General features: G+C 34.0%; 1 protein-coding gene across 3 annotated transcripts in view; it reads right to left on the bottom strand.

Annotated features, from left to right (window-relative positions):
- The window catches only part of LOC115284407 (UDP-glucuronosyltransferase 2A1), a 53,325-nt gene extending 49,369 nt beyond the window's left edge, over nt 1-3,956 (bottom strand). For 2 of the 3 annotated variants that reach the window (XM_029931209.1, XM_029931251.1), the window contains exon 1: nt 3,239-3,956. In XM_029931209.1, the coding sequence (XP_029787069.1) occupies nt 3,239-3,956 (718 nt within the window). The remainder of the gene's footprint in view (nt 1-3,238) is intronic. The other variant, XM_029931120.1, reaches the window with a different exon arrangement.
- Between the last annotated feature and the right edge of the window lie 9,562 nt (nt 3,957-13,518).

Below are 13,518 nucleotides of genomic sequence, written 5' to 3'. Positions count from 1 at the left end.
TGCATTCTTCTATTTCATTAACCTAGACACTGCGCATATCCAGATGTCTGTCTACATACGCGTGAGAAGATTGAAGAGTTTTTGCAGATCTTGGCAACTTGATTGCCTCAAAATTTCCATTTCTTCACCCTCTTCCCTCACTTTTAAGATCCTGTTTTAGCTCTACAATATTGACCATTCACTTCTCTCTTCATAGGATAGAATAATAATGTTGATAGATAATCAAGATAGTAGTTATGCTTATTCTCTCTGAATAACAGTACAACTCAGTTTTCATTTACATCTCAGAAGATAAAAGATTTACTTTTGAATGTGGGGATAACCACTTAACATACCCCGAGGAGATGATGAGCAAATTAACAGTCCTCTTAACAATCCTCACCAATGAACTCACATATCTATGGTCCATTAGTTTATGACAAAGAAACCAAGAATATGCAATGGGGGAAAAGACAGCCTCTTCAATAAGTGGTGTTGGGAAAACTGGACAGGCAGAAGAATGAACCTGGATCACTTAAACCATACATAAAAACTAACTGAAAATGCTTTACAGACTTGATGATAAGACCTAAAGCCATAAAACTCCTAGAATAAAACATAAGTGGTAAGCAACTTGACCTCAGTCTTGGTGATGATTTTTTGGATTTGCCTCTAAAAGGAAAAGTAACAAAATAAAAATAAACAAGTGTAACTACATCAAACTAAAAAGCTTTTCTACACAGCAAAGGAAACTACCAGCAAGTGCAAAAACAAACTACCTAATGGGAAAAAATATTTGCAAATCATACATCTGATAAGAGGTCACTACCCAAAATATATAAAAACTCATATAACTCAAGAGCAAACAAACAAACAAACAAAAAACAAATCAAAACCACTCAATTAAAAGATGGTCAGAGGATATGAATAGATATGTTTCCAAAGAAAATATACAAATGGTCAATAGGTACAAAAAGGTGGTCCACATCACCAATCATCACGGAAATAGAAATCAAAACTACAGTGAGATATCACCTGACACCTGTTAGAATGGCTATTATCAAAAATACAATGCATCACAACTGTTGGCAAGGATATGGATAATAAGGGAACACTTGGGCACTGTTGATGGGAATGTAAATTGGTACAGTCACTATGGAAAACTGTATAGAGATTCCCCAAAAAAAAGAAAATTGAACTATTATGTCATCCAGTAATTCTACTTCTGGGTTAGACCCAAAGGAAACAAAATCACTGTTTTGAAGAGATATCTGTATCCCCATGTTCATTTTGGCTTTATTTACAATAGCCAAGACACGGAAACCACCTAGGTGTCCATCAATGGATGAATGAATAAAAAAGCTGTGGCTTATGTATCTGCAATGAAATATTATTCAGTCATAAAAAGAAGGGAATCCTGTTATTTATGATAATGTGGATGGACCCTGAGGGCATATGCTACGTGAAATAAGTCAGAGAAAGACAAATACTGTATGATCTCATTTATATATGGAATATGAAAAAAAAAGCCCAATTCCTTGTTACAGAGAACAGATTGGTGGTTGCCAGAGGTGGGGTTTGGAGGGCAGTGAAATGGGTGAAGAAGGTTAAAAGGAAAAAAACTTTCCATTACAAAATAAATTAAGTCCTGGAGATGTAATATATAACATGGTAACTATAGTTAATACTGTATTGTATATTTGAAAGTTGCTAGAAGAGTAGATCTTAAAAGTTCTTAGCATAGGAAAAATAATTTATGTGCATGACAAATGTTAACTAGACTTATTGTGCTGATCATTTTGTAATATACATGTATATAAAGAGAGTCACTATGTTGTACACCTTAAACTAATATGCTGTATGTCAACTAAACCTCCATTAAAAAAAAGAAACCATCTTAATCTCTTCCTCATACCTCTTAATATGCCTTACCAATTATCCATTAGCTTTTACTAATTTTACAGCTAACACAGCTAACACAAATTGAATGGTTTCTAGCTCCTAGACACTTTTGTAAAATCCTTGTATTAACTAATTTAGCCCTTGCAGTAGCCCTGCTAGAGATGGGGTAAATAAGTGCAGGTGTAAAGAGAATTAATTAATTACTTCTCCATGGTTACACACTTGTGAGCAGAAATTGTTTATCAAAAGCCTTCTTTCCTGATTGCCTTACTACATTGTCTCATCTGCATTATTCTTCTTTATATATAAGCTACTTCACTGATACATACTCTTACCACATCTTCCCTGGAGTTACGCAGAAGCCCATAACCTAACACTATTTCACTCTAGGTCCACATCTGTCTAGATATTTTATTTAAGATTCAATCTATACATCCCTTTGAACTGTTCCCAGTTGTTCAGTAGATAAAAACCAAATGATTAGCATGACATACAAGAGGCTCTGAAAATATTTATTGGATTAATTCATTTTTGCAATCCTATTATCTCCATGGTTCTTTAGCAGGCATCTTACACTTCGAACTTCATAAATAATGAATCATCAGTAATACCCAGCACAGCATTGGACACAGTTTCCTCTTATTTTGCAGGAAAATTCATATTCAGTGTTTAAATTTTTTCTTGTATATCATCTCAACTCTAGTTTCTCAGAATGTCACTGTCTTCTCTCACATACTGTTCATCTCCTTTATGCTCCCTTTTTTTATACATATTTCCATTACCCATATCATTCACATTCAAACATTTACTTTCTTATATGACTTCTCTGCTTGACTTAAATTCTTGAAGCCATAACTTCATCTTAATCTGTGTTGTTACCTCCCCACCTAAGGGCATGCCTAGTAAACAGTGAGAGATATATATGAACATTATATATAGAGTGATTATCTGTATGCATGTATGTTTTTAAACCAGGCACACACACGCATTCTGTGTTAGTAATGGACTTGTAGGAAACGATCTCTTCCAATTTTCTCTACACACCACTGAAGTTTCCAGAAAATTTCTGTTTTCAGTGCAGTATATAAATGAAAATTCAGTCTTATTTTTAAACTAAAATATTTGTTGTTATATGTTACTGATAAAAAGAACTTAGTTGGTATCTTAGAGTCCATAAAATTAGAAAGCAACACACATTAGGTACAAAGATATAGTTACTTATCTTCCTTCCTGCTCTCAAGTGATACTAATAGATAGTAATCAATAATTAGGATTGAAAAATAATAGCCATGGGGAAGTAAAGAGGTGACACAAATCTCTGTTCTAATTCAGATAACAATAAAAAAATATTACATACCCAAAGCTTTACTATAGTAGGTATCCCATGATTTCCAAAGAGTGTCAAACATGTAGTCCTGTAGGCTGTAGGAGATGAAATTTCTTACTCTGTCAGTGAAAGACATCTGGTCTGTGAGTTCTGATAAAGTAGCAGGAACATAGGAAGGAGGGTATGGTACCTTCCCACAATGCTTTTCCACTGTTGAGGCTGGAGAAAACCTGAGGGAGTACATAAATGGAATTCCCAGCTTTAAAGCTACTATATCACCGCAAGGAAATACTGGATCTGATATTAGGACCTCATATTTGCTTTTTTTCAGCTTGTCCATCAGCTTTTCATTTTTGAGAACACCATCACAGATTTCTCTGGATATTATGTGGAATTCCTTGATGACTTTGGCTATCTCTTGATAGAATCTCCAAATGGTTGTGGGAGATGGCCTTTTGTCCATCCATGTCAAAACAAAGTCCTTGATCAATCCTTCTATTCTTTCTTTGCCAAAGGGCACCTTATATATTTCAAATGTTAGAGACGGAGTAGAAGTCGGCGTGATGAAAAGTGCACCAGAGGCAACTAAGACAGTCACATTATGCTCTTTTTTAATCAACTCATCTATAATTATCTTAACGTTCAGCCAATGACTACCTTCCATTGGCCAAATCAGAACATTGCCAGCAAGAGTGATTCCTAGGAGACTAATCTGGAGGGACAACAGCAGAATGTTCTTGTTTAACATGATGTAGCTTGATGTAGAAGATTGATGAGATGTGATGTAAACGAATTTTTCTCCTTTTCAAGCAAAAAAGAAAGAAAAATTATTTGGATTCAAAACAGTTGATACCATTAAGAGCCTTCTCTCTACCAAATGATTTTACTCATGGTAGCACCCTATTTTATAATAATTATAGGCTTTTTTAATGATAATTATTGGCTAACCTGTGTCTTACCTCTCAAGCTGTTGCTTAAGCTTGGGTTATAATTCTGCTCTCTGATCATTTTCTTAAACTTGATCCTTCAACCTTCTCATTGCAATTCATAATTGTGAAATTCTTATGATTAAATTGCTTAACGCTGTTGTGTACCTCAACTCTACACTCAAGCCTGATTACTGAAGTCTTAGATTGGGACAGAAATTATTAAAAAATGTGGAGATGCTAAGGCCGTCAGTTTTTCAATATTTCATACATTTAATAAAATGTCAATAGCAATAATTAAACATTATTATAGTAGTTACTGGTTATTAATAGATAAGATTATTACAAAGGGAATACTTACAAAAATGTGAAGTACAAGCAAATAGAGTAATATAATGTTTATTGTTACTTAATAATATGTTTAGGAAAATATTTTATTTTAATACTCACGGAGAAAAACATTATGATTAAATGAATGAACTGTGTACAAGTATACATGCAAGGGATAATGGGTAACATTGCTAGTCAATAGGAGTTCTTTGAGGAGAAATGCTAACTCAAACATGCTTTTAAGGAAAGTGCTGCTAGAAAGCTAGCTGGCTGGTGTGAATAACATCTAATTTACAAATAATTTACATAACAAATAATATACATCTAGAGTCAACCTTTCATAATTGCTAACATCAATTAAGCACTCACCGTGTGTCAGACATTGTGTAAAGTGTTTTACTCATGTTAATCTCATTTATTTCTCACTAAAAAAAGATTCAGTGAAGTAGATCCTATATTCTCCCACCAGTTAGGAAGAATCATTGCTCAGAGAAGTTTAGTAATTTGCCAAGTTTATATAGTAGAATAAGAAAAGAACTGGTAGTAGCAGCCTTCAGGCTCCGTGGCTCCCAGAGCCTATTGTATTAACCACTAAGACAGATTGCCCTATCCGCGTTTATCATGTTCCTTTATCAAGTATAAGCAACCTATCCATATAAACCATAAAGTGCCCAAAACATGCTGACACAATATAAAACACACAATATAAATGTGTGTAACCCACACTGGATAGTATAGGATGAATCATCTGAGTAAAATCATCTCTATAAAAAGTGTGTGTGTGAATAAGTAGCAATGACTTATTTTTGTTTTAATAAATCTACTGAAATTAGAAATCCTATATTTTTAGTGATGTCTTTGCTGAGCTCCCCTATAACCAAAGATAATCTATAGTGAGGCATTTGCTGCTTCTTTAAAACAGTTACTAACTTTTCCAAAGTACGATTCAGAGTTTGGCAGACTAATCGTACAGTTCATGGGGGTAGATTTCAGTTCAAGACTCTACATACTAAGATTTTATGGTATGCATAAAATCTCTGCCTGCTGGTGTCCACCTGATCCATAGTTAATTGCCAGGATACTTGAGAATAGTGATCACAATTCACTGATATTCATTCCCAGGGAATCAGATTCAGTTTTAAATAATAAAACTGTAGTCTTTATTAAGCTTATTTGTGTTTATTGTGTGCCTACTAGACAGAGAACTCCCTGCTACGTGAAAAGTGAATAATAGAGATAATTCTAATATCCATTTTATGCTGTCTGTGAAGAAAATTGCATACATAACTATAATAAAAATCAGCATATTATGTTAGAGTCAGCATTATATCATGAGAAGAATTTAGGTTTTAGAATCAAGCCAAGGAGTTCTAGTTTGACATTATGCTGCTTAACATTTATGAGACTCAGTTTCTCATCTATAAAGTAGAAATTAAAAGCAATTTAAAAGGTTTTCATGAGTATTAAGTAATATAAGATAAATACAATGCTTATTAATAGACAATACATGAATAACTATTCAATAAATACTATAAATTATATAATGATGTGAATACTATATAAGATAAATTTATATATTTAAATAAATAAAATAATATTGACCAAGCTACAACAATAGTGCCTGGAATAAAAAACACATTTAAAATCTATTTTCCTTTTCATTTAAATCCTTCTTCTTCTCCCAACTAGAGAAAGTGATGAGTGCCTCCAGATGAAATGACACAGGTAAAATGTGTCAAAGCTCTACAGAGACTGCTTTCTGTTTTTTGGGAATTAGAGGTAGGAGTAAAGATAGGGAAGTTTTCATTAGAAATGTGGTATTTGATGCTCATCTTGGAGCTCGAAGTGTGAACATGGGTGATGAGCAATGAGCATAAAGGGAACTAGTGTTAGGTCAGAAATCAACTTTTTTATTTTTTTAAACTATCTTAATAATGGGACAGCCTTAAGAAAACTCAAATTATTGAAGTTAAATTTTAGATTTGTGTTCTTAAATGTAATAAAAAACTAAGTGAAGAAATTATATTGAATCTATAAAAATTTAAAGAAGTTGTAAACTAAGTTTTTCCCCCAAAACTAAAAAAGCAGTTTTAATTATTCTGACCTTAAGATCCCTGAAAAGCTATTTTAGAAAACTATAGCTAAACATATGACTAATATATTTATAAAATCTCAGATGAGTTCAAAGGAAAAGCTAAAGTAATTTAAAAGAAGCTGCTATATATAAATATTTTTGTCATAGATGCTGATAATAAAAGATGTGCTTTAATTAATTGCACAAAAAGGAGCCCACACAATATTTACATTACCCAAACTGATTCTGCTTTTACAACAGAATTTTCTTCCTTTATTTTTTTAATGCTTATTTATTTATTTTGAGAGAAAGAGGGAGAGAGAGTGAAGGCATGTATGGGGCAGGGGGGGGGAGGGACAGCGAGAGGGGAGGGCATTGTCAGGGCAGAGCCCAACACTGGGAGGTGCCATCTCACAAACCACGAGGTCATAACCTGACCAGAAATCAGGACACTTAACCAACTGAGCCATCCAAGCACCCCTATGACAGAATTTTTTTAGAGAAACTTCAAATACCTTTTTTAAAAATAAATAAGTTAGACTTTGCACAAAACTTTTTGATATGTATACATATATTTAAAATATATAAACATACAAAATCCATTACACAACATTAAGAAGATAAAATACCCACCAAAGGATGACATCTTGGTTCTTCTACACATGCTCTCTTAAGGATTGTAGTGGTCACTTGTGAGACTCTTATTTGCCTTTATGTATCTATGTGTTACCTATTGAAGGACCAAATGAACTCTCCACTGGTAGAAATTTGAAGTAATAGATAGGCCAGTGAGCTCACAGTTGTATAAAACATTAACTTTATTGCTTTGTCATACGCTCCCCTCAACATCTATCAAATTATTCTGAAGTATAACACCTGGGTGGAAAACCCTCCAATTATTTAAAAATACGACTGAAAACTTTTAAAAAGTGATTAAACAAGCCAAAAGTTAACCCACAACTGTGTAATGATTGATCTTTCTTTTAGAAGAAAATATAAGTCAAATGTCCACCATATATTGCTTATATATTATTTGTCATGAGATTTTTAAATGTCTTACCTGAAGTTTTCAGCCAGAACTTTAATACCATTCATTTGCTATTTGAAAGTTGAATTTAAAGAAATCCCAGTTGGGTAAGCACAATATGCTGAGAAATAGGATCTTAAATAGAAAGAAGATTATACAGATTTGTTTACTCCTAAGACATTCCACTTCTCATACACTGTTAAGCAGCTTAACCTTCTGTTAAAGGTGTTTCCTGGCAACTATTTGCATTAAATATTGTCTTTGCTATTATGGTCTCTGCAGCCGTCAGCCCCTCACCTCCACCCCCAGCTTCCAACCAAGTATATCTGGATGTTCTTGAAATAATGACTGACAATAATTAGTAATAATTGATTATTATTAAGAAATATGTTACATATCTTTCAAGTGCAAGCAACATAAAATTATTATTATCACTAGTAATTATGAAAAGAATTCTTTTTGACTGATGTATTTTTTCTGACTTGTATAATGACAAGAGGGAATTATGTTAATTCACATGGTAGGAGCTATATAGCAGAACTGAATTGCTCTATATAATGAAGAAACATTTTGGAAAAATTCTGGTGGTTTTACGGATCTTTGTACTTAGGGTTTTTTTTTAAGGATTTAAAAAAATATATTTATTTACTTTTTGAGAGAGAGAGAGATAGAGCACAAACAGGGAAGGGGCAGAGAGAGGGAGACACAGAATCTGAAAGCAGGTTCCAGGCTCCAAACTGTCAGCACAGATCCTGATACAGGGCCCAAACTCACAAACCGGGAGATCATGACCTGAGCTGAAATCAGAGTCTTAACTGACTGAGTCACCTAGGCACCCTCAAGTATTTAGTTTTTTTTAAAAAGGTACTAGTTTAGGTTAGTTTGTATCCCTCTCAGGGGCTTCTCTGGAATAATCTGAAATTTCCCCCATTTTCAGAGGGCAGGAACAGACCAAAGAGGCAGTTCACTCCAGGTTAGTAGATGACAGTTTCAATAACCAAAAGGAATTTACACGTGAAGCTTCTTTTGGGTGCCAGCAATATGAGTGGATCCTTGCATCTACCTGCAAGATCTTAAAAGTTTATAAAGAGACCTTAACTGAGTTCAATCACATACACCCTCTAGGTTTTCTCAACACCACATAATTATCTCAGGACAAGGTCCTTGGAGTAGCCTCTGGGAGTAGAATAGTCAAGTGGAACTCAAATTCCAAGGACAGGAGACAGGGTGAGAAGCCTCTATGTGTTGGGGTCCAGCTCACAGGTCATCTGGTGGTTTTGTCTGGAAGGTCTGTGACCTTCCCCAAAATTCCACCTCTGTGACCAGATCTCACAATCTCTCTTCTGCAATGGGCCCCGAGTGGGCAGCCATGGGTGTTGCTTGTTTGGCTGCACTGGGAGCAAGTGCCATAGCAAGAATAGAGACACATGTAAGAGAACACATGAGCCTATTGTCCTATTATTATGAAAATAATTTCCAAAATCAATGACAACTTTTTCTACAAGAGCACATGATTCGAACCACTGATTTATTAGTTCCCCTTAGCTGGGGGTGAGATCACTCAGGGCATTTACTTGTGTCCTCACGTGTTCTAATGAAGATGATACATCAACAGATGGAGTCAGCATATATGAACACACAACATTCTCAGTGAAGTATCTTTGTGAGATAGTAATAATGTTTAAGGACATTTTATTTGGAGAACAGTTTTTCTCAGCAGAGACATTTCAGTGTTCAGTGAAGACAGGCCTTGTTGGCTATCATATAGGGTTTACTGGATGAATTTACTAAGGGCTTCTGTATGTGTTAAAATTTCCTCCAGGCCAAAGGAGGGAAGAAAGCAGCCAAATTATCACACCAGTAAAAAATAGAGTGTTGCTCACTGGCCCTGAGGAGAGGGAAGTCGACAGCTTTAGAGGCTTGAACTGGTTGTACGTATAATATGTGGTAGCCAGGGGAGAGAACATTGTCAGGCGTGAGAAGATGGACTGGGGGTGAGTATGCCAGATCAAGACTCCCATCTTCTCCTCCTTTGTGATGGTTCATGTTCCCTTCCAGGCATCAAGCATTTTAGCAGGTACAGCTTGCAGCAGGACAATAGGATCCCACTGCAGAGTGAGTAATTCCCTCTCTTGCTGTAGGAAGTAACTCGCCTGTCTTGGTGGGACATTCCATTGTAAATAACAGTAGACAACACCTTTCCCAGGTGGGTGATGGGACTTGGTGTTCTCAGCAGCATACCTCATTGATCCACAGTGAGAGTGGGGCAGTGTTGGTTTCTTAGGATTTTCATTACTTTGTGGTATTGTGTACTTTGACAGGGGGTCCCCAGTCTGGCAAATAGAGGGACAGGCCCTACTGGTAGATCATTCAAATGTATTAAAGTCTGGAACGATACTTTTAGTCTGCCCAGCCAAGGTGGTTTTACCAGTTAACAATTTAATTTGCTGCTTTAATGTTTCATTGTCTTTTTCTATCAGCCCTGCTCAGTGCAGATTATAGGGAAGATGGAACCTCCATTTAATGTCATGTGCTATTGCCCAATCTTGCAAGCCATGACCTTTGAAATGTGACCTCCCAATCTTATTTATCCGATGAGGCTATCCATACATGGTATTCAGTTTCTCTGATCTCTACTAAGATTGGGAAAGAACTATGAGAAGCAGTAGGTGATGTAGCAATAATTCATGTTTTCCCAGCTGGAGTGGAAAGACCTATTAGCTGTTTAAGCAGAGTTCCTAAATATGTACTACCTTGGTGGTGGTGTAAAGTTTACTTTAAAGTAAACATGTTCTGAATATGATTTAATGAACTCTATAGCACACTTCTAGGGGATCAAATTCCAAATGTCTCTCTACTAGAACAACGACCCTGTATATCTAAAAGAACACCAAAAAATGAAAATAAAAATCCATTACCCACCAAAGTAAATTCACAATAAAAATTTATGAGACATTGAACAAAGAATAAATACAAAACTTACAGTGTATGATGTATGGTATCCCATTCAATAGATAAAATGATGACAGATGAGAGAATTAGTTGATAAGAACTTTATTTTTATTTATTTATTTATTTTAAAAAATTTATGTCTTTATTTAATTTTGATAGAGAGAGACAGAGAGTGAGCAGAGGAGGGGTGGAGAGAGGAGACACAGAATCTGAAGGAGGCTCCAGGCTCTGAGCTGCCAGCACAGAGCCCAAAGCAGGGCTTGAGCCCACGGACTGTGAGATCATGACCTGAGTTGAAGTCAGATGCTTAACTGATTGAGCCACCCAGGTGCCCCAGTTGACAAGGACTTTAAAACAGCTATTATAATTAGCAAACGGCCAAAAACATAGTGATAGTGATAAGCATAAACATGTGAAGAGAGAATAAAAGAGCTACAAAGACTCTTATTAAACTTCTGGAGATGAAAAATCCATTAGATAGAATTAATAGAAGATTAGACGCAGTATAGAAAAAATTTAATGTGAAGGCATAATAGAAATTACACAAAATGAAAAGCAAGAAAATTCACCACTCCTTTCCCCTGCCTCTCCCAAAAGAACAGAACAGCCTACCACATATATAATTATGGTCCTGAAAGAAGGAATGGATATAGAAATAAATATTGAAAGAAATAATAGCCAAACTTTTTCGAATTTGAAAAATCACATATGCTCATAGATCTAAGAAGCTTAAATAATCAAAATTTCTTAAAAAGGAAGAAAAAATTCACTTCTAGAGCATCATATATATATGCTGATCATCAATGATTTAAAAAAATCTGAAAATCAGGAAAATTTAGAAAAACACATTACCTAACAAAGGAACAAAGGAAAGTATTAAACATTGTAGGCAATGCAAGCTAAAAAACAGTAAAGTGACATCTATAAAGCACTAAAAGAGATTAAAACTCTTCTAATTACATATACCCAGTAAATTATATAACCAACAAATAAAATTTATTAAAATAAAGACTAATTAAAGACTTTTTTCCCCCATAGCTACAAAAGAATCTTCCATAGACCACAAATTTAAGAAATGTTAAAGGCAGAGGGAAAATTATCTTCAATGGAAATGTATTTCTATACAAATGAATGAAGAATACTGGAAACGGTCAATATGTGGGTGTATATGAAAGACTTTTTTCTTATTTGATACCTCTAAAACTTAAATAACTTAATAATATAGTATGGTAAAATTTATAACACACAGAAATAAAATATATAAAAAATTCTGCAAACTCTAAGAAGGGGTACAGGAAGTACACTATTTGAAGTTATTAAACTAAAATTGATACTTACTATGTGCTTTAGAAAAGCCACTAAAAAACAAAACCAAGAGAAATATCTACTAAGCCAATACATATAATAATACTCTATTAATCCAAATGAAAATGAGAGGAAGAGGGGCTCTTGGTAGCTCAGTTGGTTAAGTGACTTTGGTTCAGGTCATGATCTCAAGTTCCATGGGTTTGAGCCCTGCATTTGTCTCTGTGCTGACAGCTCAGAGCCTGGAGCCTGCTTCAGATTCTGTGTCTACCTCTCTCTCTGCTCCTCCCCTGCTCATGCTCTCTCTCTCTCTCCTTTTCTCTCTCTCTCTCTCTCTCAAAAATAAATAAACATTAAAAAAAGTAGAGAAGAAGAAAAAAAAAAACAAAGAGATGAGATAAATAGAAAACAAATAGCAATATACACAGATTAAATGTGAATGGTTTAACTATTCTAATTAAAAGTTAGATATTGTCATAATGAATTTTTTTTTAAATGAAGATTAAACTGTATGCTGTCTACAGACATCCACTTTACAAAGAAAAGGGTTAAAAGAATATAGACACTATGATAATATTAACATAGTAGAGCTGGAGTGGCTATCTAAATATCAGATAGATTTTCAAGAGTAAAGAATATTATTGGGGATTTAGAAGGTCAATTTATAATTAAAAGTGTCAATTCATCAAGAAGACATCATTATATTGAATGTGTACTTCCCTAACATCAGAGCTTCAAAATACATAAAGCAAATTGGTGGAAATAAAAGAAGCAATAGATCCACCATTATACTTGATGATTACGGTAATACTCTCATTAATTGATAGAATAAGCTGACAGAAAATCAATGAGTAAAAAATAAGTCTGTATTCATGGCAAAAGAAATGTAATAAAATTAGGCAATCTCGTATAGTTTGTGCTTTATTTTGTCGGCATTAATTTTGTAAAATCTTTTTATTCTTTATTGCTTTCATTTCTTATTACAGTTTTGCCCAGGTCTTTATATTTGTTTAATTGTTTTCAGATGAATTTACTGTAAAAAGCATTAAGTTGGATTTTTAACTTTAATTTCAGAGATGTTATGTAAATTATTCTAGTACTATACTATAAATAATATTACATATAAAGTGTGATAAGCAAATACTAATCTGTCTGAAGGGCAGCTAAAAAAATGAGAAATTATAACTCAATTCTTTATAGTTTCCTTATCGCTTGCCCCTCATACTTATGAGTTCAGTTCTTTGCATTCCCTTGAATTTCTTTGTGCTGTTATTATTTTTGTTCTTATCATTGAATAGCATTTAGTATTATTTTATATTTTTTTCAATCTTTATATAAGTATTGCTAATTTTGTTGTATGTGAGCATATATGCATACATATATTTTTTGCGTAGAGCAAAGAAAATTGTAAATATGTGGTTAAATCTAACCATTAATTGAATAAAACATTAGAAAACCCCTCATGAAATTGAAAGTCATAAAAAAAAAGAAAATATTTGATTCCAATAACATGTAAGTCATGAGGAGTAAATGGAGCTAAAGTGACATAGGATAATTTGTTCAAGAGAAAAATTAAAATTCTGATAAATGTTATGAATTGATAAGCTTAATTAGAAAGTTAAATAAAAAATGAAGATATAAGTAAACCAAACAGATGCAAGAAGGGGTAAATCTATTTGTCCCAAGAACCATAAAA

The sequence above is a fragment of the Suricata suricatta genome, chromosome 1 (assembly GCF_006229205.1).
Source record: "Suricata suricatta isolate VVHF042 chromosome 1, meerkat_22Aug2017_6uvM2_HiC, whole genome shotgun sequence".
NCBI classification, from domain to species: Eukaryota; Metazoa; Chordata; class Mammalia; order Carnivora; family Herpestidae; genus Suricata; species Suricata suricatta.
This window is presented reverse-complemented; position numbering and strand designations above follow the sequence as displayed.